Source organism: Ylistrum balloti, unplaced genomic scaffold (assembly GCF_031769215.1).
Source record: "Ylistrum balloti isolate Yb309-2 unplaced genomic scaffold, AGI_CSIRO_Ybal_v1 Utg370056, whole genome shotgun sequence".
Taxonomy (NCBI): Eukaryota; Metazoa; Mollusca; class Bivalvia; order Pectinida; family Pectinidae; genus Ylistrum; species Ylistrum balloti.
In genome coordinates this window covers 93,140-117,191 of record NW_026782106.1, presented here as the reverse complement: position 1 = coordinate 117,191, position 24,052 = coordinate 93,140, and the positions used below count along the sequence as shown (strand labels likewise).

The following is a 24,052-nucleotide window of genomic DNA, read 5'->3' as shown; positions in this document are numbered from 1 at the left end:
TAAACCCATTTAACACACATGACCTCGAAAGCGAGTCAATGTCCTTTATTTGAACAACTTTTTTGTTTTGCCCTTGAGACCATAATACAACATGATCAATATCAGCATCCTGAGCCATGCAGCTATCGAGAAGTCGCTAAATATTTTTACATAGTGTACCCGTGATCATGAAAATTGATTAAGGTCAACAAATTGTCGGTAGCATTTCACCTCAGCATTACAGAACAATTATCAGCAACTTAGCCTTTGGACTCTTTAAAAGCGGTTTGAAGATTTCTCAACATGTTTGCTTCCTGATGCTGAGAGCGGATCAATGTCATTTACTCCAGGTATCTCAATAAATCTCATCTCAACATGCTCCAGGCCAAACATGTAACTGAAAACTGTTTCAAAATTTAAAGATGTTTTGACCCCCAGGACCTTGAAAGTAATTAAAGGTCAATTATTTGAATAAAATTCAGCGATTAATTCCTAGCATGCAGCAGAACCAATAATAAAAAGAATAATTCAATGAAAATACTATTATCCCTGAGACACCTGAAAGGTTAACAAATACATATTTACAGTACCGGTAACCTGGTCTTTAAAGTAAGCAACTTGCATTTGTAAACCACTGATTCTCGCAATCAATTGGTGCATTGAAATAAACAAAGCTCTAAGAAATATTTGAGACTTTGAAATGTATGAAAAAAATATATAACCCCGAGTTTATATTATGAAAACTTCAAGGATCCAGTCTTGGGTCAAATCATTCAACTTAATCAATTTATTTCTGACATTTCTTAAATAAAACAAAATCCTCAAATATTTTTTATCAAATTTATTATTTTTTTGTGTTAGCACACTGAGTATTAAAGTCGGTAATATTAAAAATTTTTAAATGATTATCTAAGAAGTCTTTAAAATGATACAATCGACATAATCCATGATGCAGTTTCCTACAAAATGGTAAATCTTCTGTCCTATCTTTTCCATTGTACAAAACACGAATGAATCCCTGATTTGGATTTCTATGTGCACTCTTTGTATAAAGTTCAAACACAACTCTTGAAGCATAAGGTGGCCATTTTCCATTCAAATGAAGACCCAACATAGCCAGTAATGGTGTTAATGATATGTCATGTCCTGAATAAAGTATAAATTTATGAGAATTTTTCAAAAGAATAGTATCTTTCATGCGTATCAGAATTTCAGATAACAACGGATGTAATGCTAAATGTGCAAATTTTAAGTATTGTTCATTTTGTGATTTAAACTTCACACCATCTGAATCTACAGTTTTCCACATTCTATTGAGCAATTTTTTATCAATACATTCCTTTCTTTTGTTGCAATGCAGAGATACATGGTGGCAAACCTGTGTCATTAGGATATCCATGACAGCCGCCAGCCATGGCACTTGATGTGGTTTTATATCATAAACAGTTGCTATTTGCTTTACTAATAGCTTGTGTTCAGAATCATTACGATTGTGACTTCCTGCAATAACATTGGCTTGTACTTTAAATATCTGAGCTAAAGGACATCGACATGTAAGTCCAGTTATGTCCGAAGAACAAAACAATAAGTCTGGAGACAAGTGCATTTGGATTTTCTGCAGATCAAAATCAGGTAAGAAGCCATATAGTAGTGCAACAGCACTTTGGAAAGTTCTAGAATATTCTGTACTCTTAATGTGTATATCTGTGTATGAAAAATTCCCCTTAAATACCTTTGAAAAATACTTTTCTTGGAGAAATTGTCCAATTTTCAAATGCTGTAAAGCACCTAAAGGCGTCAGTTGAGCACCATCACAAAATTCTTTGTTTGGGTACAATTCCCAGTTTCTGAAATCACTTTTGGGATGGAAGTTGGTTTCAGTTTTCTGTAGTTTATATAGATAGCTACTGAGTATTTCATCCTTCATCAAGAATCCCGAGTCAAATTTGCATTTCAGCTTTGTGTTAGGATGATTAATAATACTGTGTATTGGGGACCGGTCGCCATGACGAATGATAACATGTACAGACCTCAATTGAAATTCTTCTCCTACATTTCCTGAAAAAGAAAAAAAAGTTTGTCATTTGATAAATAACAAATTGCATCAAAGAATATTTAACAATAAAATGTACTGTACTTGTTATCTCCCTTTGCTCTATTAGAATTCTTCTTATACCAAGAATATGTGAAGCCTTTTTCTGCATTGAAACTAAAGAGGACTGTTGATTTCAGCTTTCTGTATAATCTGTATATTTAGAATGTATATGTAAGGAACTACATGACATTTTTTTTCTGATTTACACATGTGCTTTTTCTGATTTACACATGTACTTTTTCTGATTTACACATGTACTTTTTCTGATTTACACATGTACTTTTTTCTGATTTACACATGTATTTTTTCTGATTTACACATGTACTTTTTTCTGATTTACACATGTTCTTTTTTCTGATTTACACATGTGCTTTTTCTGATTTACACGTGTACTTTTTTCTGATGTACACATGTACTTTTTGCTGATTTACACATGTACTTTTTCTGATTTACACGTTTTTTTCTGATGTACACATGTACTTTTTTCTGATTTACACATGTACTTTTTTCTGATTTACACATGTTCTTTTTCTGATGTACACATGTACTTTTTCTGATTTACACGTGTACTTTTTTCTGATGTACACATGTACTTTTTTCTGATTTACACGTGTACTTTTTTCTGATGTACACATGTACTTTTTTCTGATTTACACATGTTCTTTTTTCTGATTTACACATGTTCTTTTTTCTGATTTACACATGTACTTTTTCTGATTTACACATGTACTTTTTTCTGATTTACACATGTACTTTTTCTGATTTACACATGTACTTTTTTCTGATTTACATATGTACTTTTTCTGATTTACACATGTACTTTTTCTGATTTACATATGTACTTTTTTCTGATTTACACATGTACTTTTTCTGATTTACACATGTACAATCACAAATTGTTTTTTGATGTTGAGATGTTCTGCTCACATATATAAAATCTGACAATTTCTTCGAAACTGTACTAAATACAAGTCTGTAATTACGTAACATGTTATGTAAGCAATGCTGAAAAGGAGAGTGTATAACACATAAATAAGTGTATCCTGGTATGCCCAAAACATCTTTAGCTACAAATACTGATTTTGGCATAAACCAGGCAATTTTAAGTTACAAGCTTACTTTTTCAGTAGAAATGTTCAGTTCAAGTGCAAGATCATTTCTCATTGTTTTATGAATTCATTTATGTCAACAATGAGAAAAGCAAGATGTCTCACTAAGTTTCTTCTTTCACTTCATATTTGCTAATAATAACAACCGAATGCGGAAAGCGCTTATTTATTTGAAGTAATTTACTTGAAGATGTCTAAAAAGGCTAGTATAAGCTTCTAGATATACTAATTCATATAAATAGGTTGACCTCAGATTTTTATATTTTTTTTTCAAACAAAGACATGCACAAATAACTATTTTGCAGTTAATATGAGAAATTGATTACAAACCATAATCAATCATCTGTTTTTGATCATTTATTATTAAATAGAAATCAATTCCTGTCACTAGTATATAGATTGACATTACAGCTTGTCAATATACCATCACAAAGAGTTTCGCTGAAACTTTATAAATGATGGTGTTTATTTTCAATCAATAAGTCCAAACCCTTTATGAGCATTGATTGTACAATAATCCAAAAGAGAGTACAAACATACAGAGTCTTCAGCTCAGTCTCTATATCTTACCTTCCTCGTTTCCCTTCATGTCAACAGAAGGAGGGTTACAATATTCCTTTAATCTGCCATCCAAGGCAACATGTTCATTTCTTGAGATTAGCGAAAGCTGTACAGTTCTGTCTGTATATGTTACCACTGGCCATGTTCCCCTACCTCTTGATCCTGGTAAACGTTGTGGTACCTTTTTGATGAAGTCATTCTCCAGTGATGAGGGTGATAAGTCTTCCTCCCTGTGATGCAGGTGAGGGGTCAGGCGTGTCTTTTGAGTCTGTGGTAGGTCATTCAAATACACATCTGAAACAATGAATTTTAATCATCAATTTACAATTATCATGGATGAAAATGATCTAAGGACCAATAGTCTAAAATTTTCAATTTTGCGTTTTTAAATAATTGCATTCAAAAAATCTTATTTGCATTTCTAGATGTTATACATTTGTATAATATTGAAAAGAAATGAAATTAGCCAAAAGGTAAAAATTTTCATTTCTGAATTCCTGTAATCTCTATTCAATAAAAGTTATTATGTGAAATCAAATTACATTTACTGAATGTGTCAGATTTGAATGTGTCAGGATAAACAGGTTACAAATTTAATTATTTCAACATGAAGTATTTAATCCACAGATTTCTTAAATCACATATATACTGCATGTATATGTTATGCAGTGATTCCTATCTATACCTGTTCACTTGTCAGAAAATCTTCAGATACCCAATGGAGACCAGTAAATGGAATGGCATATCTTCATATTCTCTTTATCATTTTCATTATAGCAATGACTTCAAATTTACTCAGGCCATAACTCCAAGTTTGTAAAATAATCTACTTGTGGAGGGTGTACATATTTAAAAGGTGAGACAGGCAGACAATTTAGAGATTGATAAAACAAACATTTTGGATTTTCTTATTCTTTATTGTATTGTATATATAATATTAAGAATTAAGAAAAATTTCTGAATTACTTAAAGGGGATGAAACAATGGTGTACTATTTGTATGTGTTAAGAAAGTTTTGAATCATGATTTTTTTTCAATTCTAGAAGGCCAGTGATTTAGATATGTCAAAATGATCAAAGTCAAGTTTTAAAGCCATCCTTTAATCAGACACAAAAAACATATAGGACTTAATTGTTGAAGCAAGAGAAAGTAGTTCAGATTTAATGCCCACCTTATTCATCAGACCTAATTTAGTCCATAAGATTTTTTCTTGTTTCCCTTTAGTGAAATAACCAGAGTCAACAAAAGGTTGTGTGAATTATTACACTAAGGTATTCAAAGTGGCATATAATTAAGCTACCTGCAATGGATTTTTTTTCCTGACTTTTTATTTCACTTACTCTTACAAATCTTCCGAATATATAAATATATATCTGAGATATTTACAAATATAAATACTTTACAATGAACAAAGATGGCAACTTCATTTTTTTAACTATTTGTCTAAACAAATAAAGACAACGAAAAAAAAAAAAAAAAAAACTGGCCAAAGTTACCCTTTATTGGGCCTCTATATGTAATGTTAAATTTAACCACACAATAAAAAAAAAAAAGATGTACTGCATATTTTTTTTTATTCCAAGCTCCTCAAAAACTATACCTCTATTGCTGTGCAATAGACATATAAGATATAGCGTATAATGAAATAGATAAAGAAATTCCCAACAAATGCATAAGAAAATATCTGCAATCTAATATGATCAAGGCTAAGGAACCCCAATGGAATTTCAGTGTTACTAGCTGAGACATAATTCCATGTCAATAATCAAATAACGCCTTACGGTAAAATGGATCGCGTCAGTGAGTGCCGCCATGAGAAATAGAAATAAAAAAGATAAACTGGATATTAAATTATCAACCATTAATCTTTATAATTTGAAAATGGAACATTGATTTATCTTTCAGTCGGGAAATAACAAAATTTCATTCTTTTAAAGGTAGATGACAAATTATGGTCACTTCTAAAATATCAATTTGGGACAGAATCCATCATACACTTTCCTCTAGAAGGATTTAAAAAAAATTCTCTTTTAACCATTTTTGACCCTGCCTTAACTGTTCACAAAAACAAATGATTCCCCTTCACCCTAGGATGCTTCAGACAAAATTGGGGCAGAATACCTTAGGAGGCCAAAATCAGCCATTAATACAAAATGGATTCCCATTCATCAAAAAATGATTCAGACCAATTTGGGACAGAATTTGGCATTCTTATTGAAGAATGATGAATTTCTCCCTTGTATTTTGATGTTACTGTTAACAAATTATAGCATACAAAAAAAGCATCCTTCTGGCCCTGCGGTTCATATAGGAAATAGCCAAACAATAAAGCCGTATATAGACTCTCCAGTTTACAATATTTCCAGTCAGTTTGAGATTATATTGCCAATTATTGCTACCGGTAATTTCTTCTTTAAGAAATTTGAATAGCCCTGGCTACATCCTGTCTATAGTACATGCATCTGTAATAAATAAAACTGTCTTATTTCACAATTACAATTATAATGCTCTAAATCTCACAGATTGTTTCAACTTTGTTTAATCATCTTAAAATAATTTGTTTATATTGAAAGCATGTGTCACAAAGTTTTAAATTGAATCTTGCCTAGATGAGCCACCAAGGTGATGGACTGTATAGTAACACTACAAAAATGTCTTTGTGAAGTTTGAAATAAAAGAAATCTATGTCTGATATGTGATAACATCTTTTTTCTTTATTTCCATCACTACATCATCTCTTCATAGTACAGTAATATATTGACACTTGAAACTCCCTCACTTCAAACTATGTATTTCATAGACTGAAGATGCCTTACGCTAATAAAATCATGTGACTATGTTTATAGAAAACTCTGGTTTGGAACCTAATGCAACCGGCAGCTATTGACATGTCACACCAGCAAGGATAAACCATAAAGACCAGAAAGGAACACATCTCTGTGAAAAGGCCCCCTTTTTTTTTCTTTACCTTATATAGCTCATGTCATTAATGTTTCAACGAAATTCCTCATTGCATGGGTTTAAATTCCAAATTTGAAACTGCCTTCTCAATGTTCTATGGTGAAGAATCTTATTTCCACTGTCATTTGTGTCACAGAAAGGGATGTGAATTGTCACTTGAATGAGATGAACAGGATGTATGATTTACCCCTAACCATATTATAACACTACAATATTAAAAGCTTAAATATGAACCACCTACAAACAACAGTTAAACATACGCATGTATTAAAAAGGCAACTGTACTTTAGTGATTGGTTTATTTTACAGTCGACATTTTAAACTTTCAGAGTTTGATTTCAATTTATCATCATCATTCATAGGCCATAGCCACATATCTAAATCAATTCATTTGTCATAGTGTAACGTCAACTAGACTGACTTGAACATGAGTGCCCATCTGTTCAGAAATAGGCATTCGTCTCCTAAGAAAGGAAACAAAATACATTTCTAATCTGCCGATTTATCATTAGGTTAGTCTCTAAAATATCATGAGTACATATTTCATTTGGCAAATTTGTGTACTTTTTCTGAAAACACAGTTTTACATGTTAAACATCCTCCAAGCAATAGCCTTTCAATTCATCCTCAGATGTCAATGTTTTGTTGTCATCTGTCAAGAGGATAAAAATCGACCATGAATAATAGGCCAAGCCTTCTTGCAATTTTTTGGCTATGAAAGTCCACACTTTCAAGTCTTATTGTAAAAAAATAATGATTTACAAATTACGACTCATTTTCGATTTTATTTAAATAGGGTGTTGTAGGCCAAGAGATTGAAAAGTCGACTTTATTCAAACAGTTTGTGTTATTAAAAAGAGGTTTACCAAGAAATATGGCTCCTTTGAGAAAAAAGTATCAAACAATAAAAACTTGAATATAACTCTTTAGAAAAGGTGCACACATAAACACAGATATCAACCACTTCAACACCATAGATGTATTTTCATTTTTATTGTCATCAAAATTTCATTCTTGTTCAAATGATGATTTTATGCACATGCGTACTTCTGGATCATACTAAGCTAATATAACTCAAGCGTCTCTGTGATTTTGTGATGTCATAAAAAACGGAAGGACAGTCACATGTCCAATACACATGTCGATCATTTCTGCTGAGCGATACACACACACACACACACACACACACATACACACATATATATTTTTAACAAAAATACTGGTATTTTACCGATCAGTTTTAAAATAAATCTTATAGTATGAACACATTTCTAGTCATTTATGTATATGTTTGGTGACAGTTTACCAACATAGCGTAGCTGGAGAAAAATTATTCTCTCTTAAGGGGTCCGAAACTAATGCGCCAAGGATATTTTATTTCTTTTTAGCTAAAGATAAAATCGCGGATAGATAGTCAGAACCCCTCAGACTACCGCCGATCGCTCAAGCTCGAATTTCTTGATTTTAGTATATCATACAGTGACCCTTCTAATAATCATTTTCTCTGGTGCAAAATACCTCCAGGCTCCACCTGTGAATACTTACTGAGATACCAATACAGAATTATACATCCTGTCCCTCCGAAGCCGACGGTCAGTGTTTTCCTCCGCATAGTTCTCATGTCCACAATTCTATTTATCAGGTATCTATCAATCCTACACAGTCATACGCATATTACTTTATGAGTACGTATACATACATTTGCAATAGTTTTTATGTGCAGCTTCGTTTTTAAATCATTGCAGCGTATCATATTGCCCCTTAAGTCATTAAGGTATTCAAGGTCGCTTATAGCAATGAAATATATTATGAACGGTACATACTAAAACAATATCACTCACGTGAAAACACATTTTTATATTTAAAAACAAACCTATTGAATATAAGATCTAATCCTATCTCAAAGCTATTTTTATATTAGTACTTCATTGTCCGATGGCTGTTTTTATTGTAGGCGAACTTGGTTCGCGCATACCAACTGATAATGCTTGCGGCACATAGATACGTACATGTTCTTCTAGATAGAGATGTCAGTGCTTGCGGTAAGGCGGTATTTCAACGGTCCATTTTTAACATCCATATACATGTAGATCTAGACTGGCATGTGGTTTTCAAGATTTATAATTGAAGCGCAAGATGGTTGGTCTTGAAATGGAAAAAAAAAAATAAAACACATACGACAAATTAAGCTCGCTCATTTAACTTGCATACCCGCCATCTTGGTTTTTGAAGACACTTTAAACGTATATCAGGGGAAAGAGAATATGTGCAAGTTCTGAATCCGGTGTCTCCGTTCAGCCGTTTCCAGATAATAATCAGATTGTCACAGTAAGGCATTGTAGTATATTTTAGAAAATCTAACACAGTTCAAATGTAAATGTGACTGATGTATTCATTTTGAATACTACTGAACAAGAAGTGCAGTTGTCGAATAGATAGCATCAATTTACATGTTCGTGCATTAAACAGCATAGACATTATTTTACAAATAAATAGAGATAACGTTTTGTTTTATATCTAAATCTGATACTGGATACTGAGTCAAAAGTAAAGAAAATTGTACTTGTACCCCACCCACTACCCACTGTTTTACATGCTTGCCGCCTTTCAAGATTTGATGACGTCACAAATATTTTGACGGCATTATTTCAAGAATGTTAATGAGTTGAACGAGCCTATTTCTCCACATGAATAATAAACATAACATTAAAAATAATACAAACCTAAATCAAGGACTTAAGATATTACGAATGAATAGGACACTGATTTGAACTTAAATAATTTAAGTTTAGCAGCGAAGTGTGACGCATTCTCGATCCCCATATCGCTGAAACGAAGGGAAATGGCTGTGGAAGACCAACGAGTGACGATGAAAAAGCTTGATGATTTTTAAACTGAATTTTCTTAATTGACTTTGTTACAAGTGATTACTGTTCACTTGTCATTCTAAGACCAAAACGCAGTTTAAGCTATGCATTAAGCTAGTGAACTTTAATCCTAGATTGAATTCCACTGTCAGCCTTAAATGTTCTGTTAGTCATTTCTAATCGTAGACAGTACGGTATTTCTCATCTGCCGACAAAATGGCTTTGATCTGTCCAGTTAGAACCAAAGTCCACACCAACAGCGTATGGGACACTGCGACAAATAACTGAGGGAAAACACTTTCATTACTTCACGACTCCGTGAGCAATCATAAAAGCTAACCTAGAGAAGTCTCTACTAGGCTTTGTTTTCTTTTCTTATGTTTTGTTGGTTGGTTACATTTTTCGTGGCATCGTCTCTCAGACGTACGTCAGTGGTTCGGTAACCCACGGCCTCGTCATGACCTTGATGGTAAGTATATGGTGGAAAATGTCAATTTTTTTTTAAAAAATCAAGTAAACATTACCAAGTAAATTTTGGACTGATATGAAATTATGTGAATTAGTCGAAGCACTTTTCGAAGAAGAATCGTATAGTTTAATAAGATTCTGAGTATCTTTATCTTTCGGGCTTGGTCGCGGTCGCTAGTCATAATTCCTCACTATGTTTAGCGACCCGGCATGTCAAGGTCGGCATTCAAACAATGTTTTACATAATTTACAAGAAAGAAAAGCTGACGAACAGCCGATGTTGTGTCAAAACATGTATTAACGCGAAATAAAATCTCGATCTTTTGAAACTCTTAAACCCTTCAACTATAGAATACGTTTAAAATAAAGCAGTAAGATATGGTCTTTGGCAACAGTTTATAAAGTAAATTTATTTTTTTCATTTAAGTTATTAAAATAGATCTATAAGTCGATAAAAAGACACCATTAGCCGGAGAAAAAATAATATAAAACAAAAAACATGAAATTAAACGCATCGCAAGCCTACTATAAAATAGAGACTATCCATGCGTACATTATCTAAGTAGGCCTCTGACAGAATATTATCTGTAATGTGTGCTGCAATTTAATCAACGACATCATTGTTAATGTGATACATTAACAACCAGCTGGACCATTCACTATATTCTATACCGTGTAAACACAGGAAGCTATCTGCAACCACTTTCAAAAAATGGATTAATACAGAATGTGTGAATAAAGTCACAGATACGGAAGTACTTTCTGACAGGAATTGGTGCACTCTTATCAACCCGAGGGAAATACATTTACAGTACAGTTGAGATTAAAAAAAAAAAAAAAAAGCAGAGAGAGAGAAACAGAAAATGTCAATCTTGTCATTGGCAATAATTGAAACCTCAGCCTTCTAGTAGACTGCGTTAGCTTTCAATTTGCTGAATATCTAGAGTGTACCAATCAAAGTGGAAACGACCCGTCGGTTACCAGTCTGTAATATCTTGCAATAAATATACATTTGCTTTTGACAAATGTTATGAGAATGGATAAAAGGTATGAGGGATTCCTTTGGGACCTGTTATATTCAATCATACGATATTTACCAAATCGAACACAATTTCAACACAGTGTTATTAAATTATGTGCGGTTGAGTTGAATATCGTTATAATCCTGCCCACTTTCATCAAGTAGGCAGGGTTTGTTTCGTCGATCAGACTTTAAAAAGGGTAACACACGTACAACCACGGGGCTTTTCTCTGATATTAAAACCTCTGCATTCATCAACCAAGACCATCAATTGTAATAAATTGGAGTTGAATAATCTCTTTTCCAATGCATACATTCTTTGAAACAATTTTCTTTTCTCACTAATAATCAATATCTATTGTTATTCGGGACGCCTTATAATCCCTGCCCAACAAAGCTGCCAGAGGGTATTCAAATAGGTTCCGTCCGATCGTCCAGCCGTCGATCCGTCCGCTCACCGTCCGGATGCTGCTTTCCTCATGATATCTTTTGAAGGACTGGTAGGATTTTTATGAAACTTAATCCGTGTTCAAGTTTGATTACCGGCAAATCGTTTGCAAATCTAACGAGGCCGCTGAGACCTGATTGGCTGATATTTTTTCCAGTTTTCATGTTGCTCACTTTAAATGGCTGCATCCTTATTCTTATACTTCAGATACAAATTAAATTGGGACTAATTTCTTGCACAAGCGGAAAGAATGACAAGATACATGTGTATTCCAACTTAAAGTTGTCAATGGTTGGTCAGCTGACAAAGTTGTTACGCAGTGCGATTCCCCGACTGGACTTGCATGTAAAAATACGGGGTCACGTGTCCGCCCATGTGTGTTTCCCAGGTGTATTTGGATATCATCTACAATTAATCTTCCCAGATATTTCCTTCCAAGCCACGCAATAGAAGTTGATTTAACAAGCATCGCAAAGATTCATATTATTTCACTTGTAATGTCACACTGACATTTACTTCAGTCGCTAAGACAGAATGCTGTGATTAAGGAACGAGATAAAATAATTTTATATGTAATCACGTGACTTGTTATTGCATAATTGGTATACCTGTTCTTTAGGGAGAGGTCGACCATAAGCTGGTAAAATTACTGACCAATCCTTTTGTCACATCATATTACATAAAATAACAATATATTTTTTTAAATATTAAAAATGATAAAAGAATAAATAAAATTTTAAAGAATAAGATTAAACATTTTTTATAGATATTTTCATCAATATATTATATCAACAAACCACGGAGTAAAAACGTGCTTCACTGTTGTGTATTTTATTTGTTATTTCTCACAAATTACGTCAACAGAGTTTCTACCCAATTTTTCACGAATTTTTAACGATTTTTGTGGGATTGCACCTAAATTGAAAATCACCCCCATGACATCTGTAGACCGGTGTGTTTGAGTGTCAATATACCGTGCCGAATCAACTAGGAATCTTCCTAAAACCCCCGCATTCCCGCTAACTAGTGATCTTCTCGAAGCTAACTAAGTTTTACGTGTTTAGGATGGGTTTTATATTCCTTTCGCATGGGTTCTTGCATTTCGAAAAATAAATGTTTCATTCTCTATCAGGATTTGCACGACTCCAATATCATTCTGCATTATAAAATGTACGTGAATGTGCCTTAGTTATATCGTGGCAGAGAAGTCTGGAAGTATGCATCCCAGTAACAGCTAACTCACTAATCAATATCAAGTGAAATGTATTCTCGATAACCGAATGATAAAACCACAACTGGACAGAACACACGCTTTAACGTTAGTTCGTCATGCACTTGGGCAATAAATTGTCTAAACTGGAAACGTAGGATGTTTTATACTGTACAAACATGATAGTCCCTCCGTTCACTGCAATTCAATTTCTGCAACAGCACGAAAATAATAATAATAAAAAAAAAACAAAATAAAACAAAAATTACCAACATGTCAACATGATCCAAACTCAAAATTCAATACAAATAGGGCAAAATATGCAAAAAAAGATATACACATAGACTCCTGAAAAAGTACAAGGAAAATAAGACCAGGTGTTCCGGAAGAGTATGGTCTTCTGCTTCATCAAATACAGAAAATTAAAACAATAATTTGGGATAACTTTGTTTTTGAATCTTCTATTTTCAGAGTTACTAACATCATACAATATATATACATGGTATTTAACTGACCAACGCATTATGTGTACTCTTTAGCTTGAAAACCAAAGATTGAAACAGTATATATGTATACCAAAAATCCTATTTCCATTGATCTCTGTTTTAACTCCTTATCTTCACCGCACGTTAAGTCTCGGGACGTGAATTATAATTTCATCATACGTGGCTCATCGCATCCAAACTTACTTCTTCAAACGTGACAATCACACGCCATCCCAATGGGACACATTATAATCAGACCTGATAAATGAAGACCCCTGAGGGTTCATTTCTTGATTATCGTCTTAATTTCAATAAGAATCTGCGAAAAAGGAGTCCGCTAGTCATTTCTTCATACAAACCTAATCAGTCTAGTCGGGGAACGACTGTAAATATAAGGCGACTATGTGCTGGGTTTGACACGACATATGTTACCACATAATAGATTTTACACTACATATTTCATCACACATGGGTGAATGTTACACATTTTACCACACATTGGTGATTGTTACATATTTTACCACACATTGGTGAATGTTACACATTTTACCACACATTGGTGAATGTTACATATTTTACCACAGATTGGTGAATGTTACACATTTTACCACACATTGGTGAATGTTACATATTTTACCACAGATTGGTGAATGTTACACATTTTACCACACATTGGTGAATGTTACATATTTTACCACACATTGGTGATTGTTACATATTTTACCACAGATTGGTGAATGTTACATATTTTACCACAGATTGGTGAATGTTACATATTTTATCACAGATTGATGAATGTTACATATTTTATCACAGATTGGTGAATGTTACACATTTTACCACACATTGGTGACTGTTACATATTTTACCACAGATTGGTGAATGTTACACATTTTACCACACATTGGTGAATGTTACATATTTTACCACAGATTGGTGATTGTTACATATTTTACCACAGATTGGTGAATGTTACATATTTTACCACACATTGGTGAATGTTACATATTTTACCACAGATTGGTGTACATTACTTTGATGATACTTCCGTACTTATACATACTAATTTATATGTTTTCTCTGTATGATACCTCTCCTCAAAAGTAATAATCACGTGAGTTGTAATCAAACAATTAAATGGAAGTAAGAGTTGAGATAATGGCCACATCATTCCGGTTATCTATTAAGGAAATACAGACGGCGTGTGACATTTTCACAATCAGAATGTATAAAAACACGTATCATTTTAAATACAGTTTTGATTGAATAGCACAGCTTATGTACAGGGCATCATGTCTTCTTTCCAGCTATGATGACAAATATAAGGTACCGCTAAGTTTCCTATGTATCTGTTGCAAAGCGGGCTCGGGAGAAACCGAAATCTGTCAACCTTTATGTTTGGTATTTCTTAGCATTTGTTTTACTTCTATGGTCCGACTTCAGTAAAAGTCTTCTATTAATTGGATTTCTTTATGTTTTGTTTCATATGATATTGATTATTTTTGTTCGTCCATATGTAAAGATATTTTGAAGCATAACGTAGAGATGTGGTTTCCTGTACGCCTATATTTTGATTTTTTTGAAATCAATTACGTTTCCGTAATAGCTCTCTGTTGAGACCTTTTCCAATTTCCTTTGATGACATATTGCTACATGATGAATGTGTTTAAAATTTCAATAACATCAATACTTATACATATTACCTATATATGCGTTTTATCTACCGGTGTCCTCCAAGGTCTGTGATCAAACGCTTTGTATACAAAGCAAGCTTCTAAGTCTTAACGTTATTGATACGATTTGAACGGGTGCTTGTTCTAATTTTATCGCAGCACGTGTGTCCTTAATCCAAACCTGTGGGATATCATTTGACCTCATAAATTGTTTTTTTGGTGTGGTAGAACTACGTATTTAAAAAAAATCATCAAAGTATGAAAGTTATTAAATAATAAGATTAATATGAAAGACTTTAGGGTTCGACATGAAAATTCGTTAGGATGAATTAGTTATCACTACTAAAGCGATGTCACGTCAAATCCTGATGTCATATCATATTTGTATTCCCCATCATTAAAGTGTCCGGATACTTTTTCTGGCTATCATAAAGGTATCCCCCTATAGTATTTGTATCCCCCTCAACATCTTTTGTCATTAACATCTTGCAAAGTTAAAGACAATCACAAAAATAGCCTTAAACAACTCAATACATGTAGATTTCTGAAGTCAGCCATGGATTTAAGAAATGTAACAAATACATAAATGGTAGATGTATTAGATGATCAAAATGTTTCCAATAGATGTTAACACTAAATTGTCAATTTAATTGTGTATGCTATTGTATCAACCCTCCATTCTGCCACTTGTATATTGTATATGATTATGTATGTGTACCTACAGGCCGTGCGGCCTTTGGTTTTTGTCAATAACATTTGAACCAGGTACCTGTGCAGGTGTCATGTGACTTAAGTATGTAATTAGTTAATGACACGTGGTCATGTCAAGCAGTACGTGTATTATATAACAGAACAGGGATCACACCTGCCAGTGAGGAGACCTACTGTGTACAGGTAAATTTACCTGTATTATATATAACAGGAGAACAGGGATCACACCTGCCAGTGATGAGGAGACCTGCTGTGTACAGGTAAATTTACCTGTATTATATATAACAGGAGAACAGGGATCACACCTGCCAGTGAGGAGACCTGCTGTGTACCGATAAATTTACCTGTATTATATATAACAGGAGAACAGGGAACACACCTGCCAGTGAGGAGACCTGCTGTGTACAGGTAAATTTACCTGTATTATATATAACAGGAGAACAGGGATCACACCTGCCAGTGAGGAGACCTGCTGTGTACAGGTAAATTTACCTGTATTATATATAACAGGAGAACAGGGATCACACCTGCCAGTGATGAGGAGACCTGCTGTGTACAGGTAAATTTACCTGTATTATATATAACAGGAGAACAGGGATCACACCTGCCAGTGAGGAGACCTGCTGTGTACAGGTAAATTTACCTGTATTATATATAACAGGAGAACAGGGATCACACCTTCCAGTAAGGAGACCTGCTGTGTACAGGTAAACTTACCTGTATTATATATAACAGGAGAACAGGGATCACACCTGCCAGTGAGGAGACCTGCTGTGTACAGGTAAATTTACCTGTATTATATATAACAGGAGAACAGGGATCACACCTGCCAGTGAGGAGACCTGCTGTGTACCGATAAATTTACCTGTATTATATATAACAGGAGAACAGGGAACACACCTGCCAGTGAGGAGACCTGCTGTGTACAGGTAAATTTACCTGTATTATATATAACAGGAGAACAGGGATCACACCTGCCAGTGAGGAGACCTGCTGTGTACAGGTAAATTTACCTGTATTATATATAACAGGAGAACAGGGATCACACCTGCCAGTGAGGAGACCTGCTGTGTACAGGTAAATTTACCTGTATTATATATAACAGGAGAACAGGGATCACACCTGCCAGTGAGGAGACCTGCTGTGTACAGGTAAATTTACCTGTATTATATATAACAGGAGAACAGGGATCACACCTGCCAGTGAGGAGACCTTCTGTCCAAACTTCCCAAACTTCTCTATAAAGATGTTTTCTCCTCCCATTTTGTAATTACATCAGCTTCATTATCTAAAATTGTATGATGTATGGATGTGTACAAAATTTATATATCAAATATATGAGACATATTACTGATGACTGGCAGTTTTAAGATCTATTCCACACAGATATTTAAAATGAAATCTTATTTTTGATAAAGGCATGTAATATAATCATGATAACATTATACTTAAAGTAATCCTTCATTTCATGCATTACTGGAAAGGTATCTGTTCAAGTTGGATCCATATAGAAATAAGTTAAGTATATATTGATATATAAATACTTGTTATTAATGTTAAAAACATCATATGCCTATTGAATAAATGAGGGATACATACATGTATATGATGGCCATCAGAAAAGTATCTAGGGGGATCTATCATATATATATAGGGGGATACATATATGGAGGCCATCAGAAAAGTATCTAGGTGGAGATTTATCATATATATATAGGGAGATACATATATGTTGGCCATCAGAAAAGTATCTAGGGGGAGATTTATCATATATATATAGGGGGATACATATATGATGGTCATCAGAAAAGTATCTAAGGGGGAGATTTATCATATATATATAGGGGGATACATATATGGTGGTCATCAGAAAAGTATCTAGGGGGAGTCTTATCATATATATAGGGGGATACATATATGGTGGTCATCAGAAAAGTATCTAAGGGGGAGATTTATCATATATATATAGGGGGATACATATATGGTGGTCATCAGAAAAGTATCTAAGGGGGAGATTTATCATATATATATAGGGAGATACATATATGGTGGTCATCAGAAAAGTATCTAAGGGGGAGATTTATCATATATATATAGGGGGATACATATATGGTGGTCATCAGAAAAGTATCTAAGGGGGAGATTTATCATATATATATAGGGGGATACATATATGGTGGTCATCAGAAAAGTATCTAGGGGGAGTCTTATTTTATATATAGGGAGATACATATATGGTGGTCATCAGAAAATTATCCAGGGGGAGGTTTATATTTAACGATATATAGCAATGACGGGCATCAAGAGATAATCACAATCATAATGTTAGAATGACACTTGGGTCTGGCACCATCCCCAGGGACTTAGTTTCCTTGTTATATCTTTGAAGCTGTTGAGATTCCCACCCCATAACAATATATAGCAACGTTGAGGATCAAGAGATGAACACATTCACAATGTAAGAACTGGCCCTCGGTCGTGGCCCCACCCCTCTGGACATAATTTCTGGATGATACCTTTGAAACAGTTGAAATCCCCACCCCTAAACCATCTATATATAGAATTGTTTGGCATCATGAGATAAACACATTTGTTACATTAGAATTGACCCTTGGGCGTGGCACACTTCAAGGGATATTATTTCTGGGTAATATTTTAGATATAGTTGAGATACCATATCAGATCTTTCTAGAAATCAAAAGAGAAAGACAGTGATGATATTAGAATTTACCTATTGGTTTTGAACCTAAATGATTGCACTTTAATTTTAAATATTTTAAATACCCAATCTATAGGCATGTATAACATTGCTGGGCTTTAAGATCCAAGTGAGAGATACAGGCCTTATAGGCCTCTTGTTTTTTGTACACATTCTCTAAAGCCTGATGCTTTCTGCTACATTTGAAACAAAAAATGAAAATTATGATACAGAGTGACTATTTTTTTCTATCTGTTTTGCATCATAAAGAGCCAAAGACTGATTCCTATAAATTAATGTTGAGCCTTTTATGATTGTTATCAGTACACTGTCTGTAGTTTCACTTTATAAGAGTGAAAGGATACAAGGCTTCCATAAGGATGATGGATCCTGACCAATTTCATTTCTGAGTAGTTGTCTATCAGAGGGGAACTATCTGGTCTTTGGCCTTATACAGTAAGTGTAAAGGGAGGTACATGTGTGGCACTAAGTATAGGTATTACTGAGTTTAACTTCCAATAAAGATGCAGGACATTTTCAAGTAAAAAACACAGCATAGGATTGTTATATGCCCCCTTAATATTAAAAAAATTACGCTTTAAATACCATTCTGATGTATATGGCTATCATAAATATATCTCCCCCCAATATTTCAGACAATTGTCCCCTAGATACTGTATATTCTGATAGCCATCATAAATGTATTCCCCTCCCCCCCAACCAATATTTAAGATAATTGTCCCCTAAATACTATATATTCTGATAACAGCTATCATAAATGTATTCCCCTCCCCCCCCCCAATATTTCAGATAATTGTCCCCTAAATACTATATATTCTGATAGCATTATAAATGTATTCCCCCCCCAATATTTCAGATGATTGTGTCCCCTAGATACTGTATATTCTGATAGCATCATAAATGTATTCCCCTCCCCCCTCTAATATTTCAGATAATTTTCCCCTAAATACTATATATTTTGATAGCATTATAGATGTATTCCCCCCCCAATATTTCAGATGATTGTGTCCCCTAGATACTGTATATTCTGATAGCATCATAAATGTATTCCCCTCCCCCCTCTAATATTTCAGATAATTGTGTCCCCTAAATACTATATATTCTGATAGCCATCATGAATGTATTCCCCTCCCCTCTAATATTTCAGATAATTGTGTCCCCTACATACTATATATTCTAATAACAGCTATCATAAATGTATCCCCCCAATATTTTAGATAATTGTCCCCTAAATACTATATATTTTGATAGCAGCTATTATGAATGTATTCCCCTCCCCCCCGCCAATATTTCAGATAATTGGCCCCTAGATACTATATATTCTGATAGCCATCATAAATTTTGATAGCAGCTATCATAAATGTATTCCCCCAATATTTTAGATAATTGTCCCCTAAATACTATATATTCTGATAGCAGCTATTATGAATGTATTCCCCTCCCCCCAATATTTCAGATAATTGTCCCCTAGATACTATTTATTCTGATAGCCATCATAAATGCATTCCCCTCCCACCTCTAATATTTCAGATAATTTTCCCCTAAATACTATATATTTTGATAGCATTATAAATGTATTCCCCCCCCCAATATTTCAGATGATTGTGTCCCCTAGATACTGTATATTCTGATAGCCATCATAAATGTATTCCCCTCCCCCCTCTAATATTTCAGATAATTGTCCCCTAAATACTATATATTCTGATAGCAGCTATTATGAATGTATTCCCCTCCCCCCAATATTTCAGATAATTGTGTCCCCTAGATACTATATATTCTGATAGCTATCATAAATGAAGCGGGGATACAGATACAAATACTATACTGATGGGCGAAAAAGTATCCCCTTGAGTCAAGATTCAAGCCCGATTTGGTTGCAATCGATTTAACACACTGACTCTCCCGGATACCTGGTCTTATTCTCCTTGTACATTTTTAGTAGACTCCGTGGAAATTTTATTGAATTTGGATTATGATTACGTTGATATTTTCTTGCTATTTTGAAAGCTAATTGGCGTTCCTTTGAAATAATCAGATGCATATATATAAAAATTATGAATGTTTATTGAATTATAGGGCATGTGAATTTCCCCATCCAGAGTTTGACATCTATTTCGATCAAATTCGGTTTCTTTTCGTCGCCTCCTAAGTTCCAAAATTAAAAACCGTGGGAACACTGACAAGTTCTAGAAAACTGTACAAAGGATGCACAAAAGGACAGCACAATAGGCCGAAAGAACTGTGCAATGTACTTTAATTTAATAAATGGTATCTAACTAAAATGTCGACAGGGAATTAACATTTTAAAGCTATCTTCTGGGACGAAGAAATAAAAGGATTTGTCAGTAATACAGTGACTAAATAAGGTTTGAATTTTCGGTAGGTGTAATGATGGAACGTCTGGTCCACCGTGTATAAGACATGCGTCTGTTTGGTTGTGCTTCATTTGTTCAATACTTGCTACTTTAGGTAAGGTTTCAAATCTGTCAGATATCTGATCGTTACCATTGTACCTATGTATAAACACACACATAATGATGGTTTAGGACAAGCTTAGAGTGATACCAAAAGGTCATGAATCTGATTCGGAACAAATACAAAATAAAACTGCACACACTGTAGACTAGAGAGAAAATCTGTTAACATGTGGATGTTCGTCTAAAACTATGTTTGTTTTTAATGTTATACATATTTCAAACATATCATATTTATTTATGAAATTATTTTTTATAAACAAATATTTGTAGATAAAACACCTCATTGTTTTGTCTATGTTTATCGGTATATCTTTTCATGCTATTGTCATACTAGAATACCTTTTCAATTCTGTAAGGGATCGGTAGCGCGCTTGCCTTTGACCTCGACGTCAGGGGTTCGTTTCCCCGAGCTGACGTGAAAAGGTGTGGAGGCCAGTCAACCCACCTGATCAACAAATGTGGGTTTTCCCGGGATCTTCTAGTTTAATCCCTCAGTAACACACTTGTATGCTTGAATCCGAACCAACAAGAGTAATTTATATAAGCCTGAAGCCTGTTTCACAATTGTTGTAGAATATATATTTTTATATGAAAATTGCAATGATTGGAAATTTCTTTTTTCGCTGTGTTCAAGGATGGGGTAAAACCGTGTAAATAAGCTACCTTGAAAATGAAAGTAACACTCGTAGGTTTAACCCGTTTCATGACTTCCATACAAATAGGTTCTATTGACTTCATGCCTTTGGTACACTGGAAAAAATGGAATCATTGCAAGAATAAAACGTCTACAGTACTGACAATTTTTCGTCGACTTTAAGAAACTCACCCTCCTTCTTTACTGCCTCCCCTTCACATTTATATATAATCAAGTTGGTAACATAAATACACTTACATATCCCAACCAGAAGCAGGAACCAGATACCAAGACAGGGCAGAATATGTCTTCCTAAACATCCCAAGGCCAGAATGATTGTCTTTATTCTTGAGCGAACTTTACACATTCTCCACATAGCCATAGATGAGTTGAGGAAATCACCAGCAGTTGTTAATATCCTCTCCGTCAAAAAACAGACAAAAAGATGACTTCACTTTGTCCCATGCTCTCTCCCTGGAATTTCATTAAAATAATTTTCACTGTGAGTGTAATTAAAATCATTAAATGCATCAGTTTGTTTTTATCAACAACAGAGCATTACTTGCACACTGCATGCAGAAACTAAAGAGAAGTTGAGGTACATTGTGCAATGTATGTCCCTGGAATAATGTGTCAGAACAGTGCTATCTCAGATACCCAGCATGATAGCAGTGTCGGAACATGACAAGCATGCAATCTATTGTTACATGTAAACGTTATGATAGTTTGGTCTTTAGGTAATCTGTAACGAGCAAGGCTTCAATGCTTTATACTATTAACATGCTACATTTACACGTTCCAAAGGTCATTATCGCTTGTAAGCTTATATCATTACAGTGTTAATAGGTTATCTCTTACAAATAATGCTCCCATACATCGTAATTATGTATACACAGATCCATATAATACCTATTACAAACTTTATAGACCTAAACCTTACCAAGTAAAGCTTACTATCCCATAGGAGGATCGGTATTTAAAGCCGCCTAATATTCATAGCTTACCTGTTTAAGGTAAGGCCCCACAGTGTAATAGTTATTTACAGAAGCCTAATATTCATAGCTTACCTGTTTAAGGTAAGGACCCAGACTGTAATAGTTATTTACAGCTGCCTTAGATTCATAACTTACCCGTTATAAGTAAGGCCCCACAGTGTAATAGTTATTTACAACTGCCTTAGATTCATAACTTACCCGTTATAAGTAAGGCCCCACAGTGTAATAGTTATTTACAACTGCCTTAGAATCATAACTTACCCGTTATAAGTAAGGCCCCACAGTGTAATAGTTATTTACAACTGCCTTAGAATCATAACTTACCTGTTATAAGTAAGGCCCCATAGTGATATAGTTATTTACAACTGCCTTAGAATCATAACTTACCTGTTATAAGTAAGGCCCCATAGTGATATAGTTATTTACAACTGCCTTAGATTCATAACTTACCCGTTATAAGTAAGGCTCCCATAGTGATATAGTTATTTACAACTGCCTTAGAATCATACCTTACCCGTTATAAGTAAGGCTCCCATAGTGATATAGTTATTTACAACTGCCTTAGATTCATAACTTACCTGTTATAAGTAAGGCCCAACAGTTTAATAGTTATTTACAACTGCTTTAGGTTCATAGTTTACTCGTTATTAGTAAGGTCCACATAGTGATATAGTTATTTACAGCTGCCTAAGATTCATAACTTACCCGTTATAAGTAAGGTCCTCATAGTGAAATAGTTATTTACAGCTGCTTAAGATTCATAACGTACCCGTTTTAAGTAAGGCATCTATAGTGTAATAGTTAGTTACAGTTGTCTAAGATTCATCGCTTACCCAGTAAGGGTAAGGACTCGTAGTGAAACAGTCATTTACAGCTGCCTAAGATTCATAGCTGACCCGTTATAAGTAAGGTCCCATAGTGAAATAGTTATTCACAGCTGCCTAAGATTTGTAACTTACCCGTTATTAGTAGGCCCCCTCCTCATAGTGGAATAGATATATAAAACTACCAAAAAAGCCACAACTTACCTGTAAAAAATAACGTTCCATTTAAATACAATCCATAGATGAATGTACTGCGCAATGTCACAATATACTTAGTTACATACTATCTTCCATAGGTAAGTTGTAAGTAACCCTCATATATATAGCGACCTAACCATCTATGTACAACCATCCACCACCGCTTCGAGACTAACTCTCCATCAGCCTAACCGTGCAATATCGGTAAACGATGCTGCCTTTGTGTAGGTCCTGCCGTAACCCAAACGCACATGATAGTTAAATAATCATTGAAAACCAATTACGCGTGTTTACAAAGAGATTGTGTGTTCATTTATCTCGTAAACGTTCTATTTTGCTATTTCTGTTCCAATTAACTCCATGCTATCTCCAACCGTTGTCGTCATAATACCATGTATCTATGCCACGAATTCTTGCTTAGTGCAATTAGACGATGGGAAATAGGAGCTGAACAGAGTACTGATCCCCAAGAGTGTAGATACAAGTCTGTTGCTTTGAGAATGGTATAGATTGAATCTAGTCCGGCAAAGCTTGTCTTTAACTAATCTTATACCCATACTTGTGCACAAGGCCCGTGTCTGGGATAAGATGTGTTCCTGGAATGCCATTTCCGATGG

At 34.3% G+C, this 24,052-nt stretch overlaps 1 protein-coding gene across 2 annotated transcripts; it reads right to left on the bottom strand.

The window, feature by feature from the left end:
- Positions 1-805: 805 nt before the first annotated feature.
- On the bottom strand, positions 806-21,800 carry LOC132549414 (2-phosphoxylose phosphatase 1-like). 2 transcript variants are annotated; one of them, XM_060213347.1, is made up of 3 exons: positions 21,677-21,800; positions 3,754-4,038; positions 806-2,037 (listed from the first exon to the last, which is right to left on the bottom strand). In XM_060213347.1, the coding sequence occupies exons 1-3, from the start codon at positions 21,798-21,800 to the stop codon at positions 824-826; spliced, it is 1,623 nt and encodes a 540-aa protein (XP_060069330.1). In that variant the 3' UTR covers positions 806-823. The 2 variants fall into 2 exon arrangements, with proteins under 2 accessions (XP_060069330.1, XP_060069331.1); XM_060213348.1 differs by lacking the exon at positions 21,677-21,800 and adding an exon at positions 8,251-8,417.
- Positions 21,801-24,052: the final 2,252 nt, after the last annotated feature.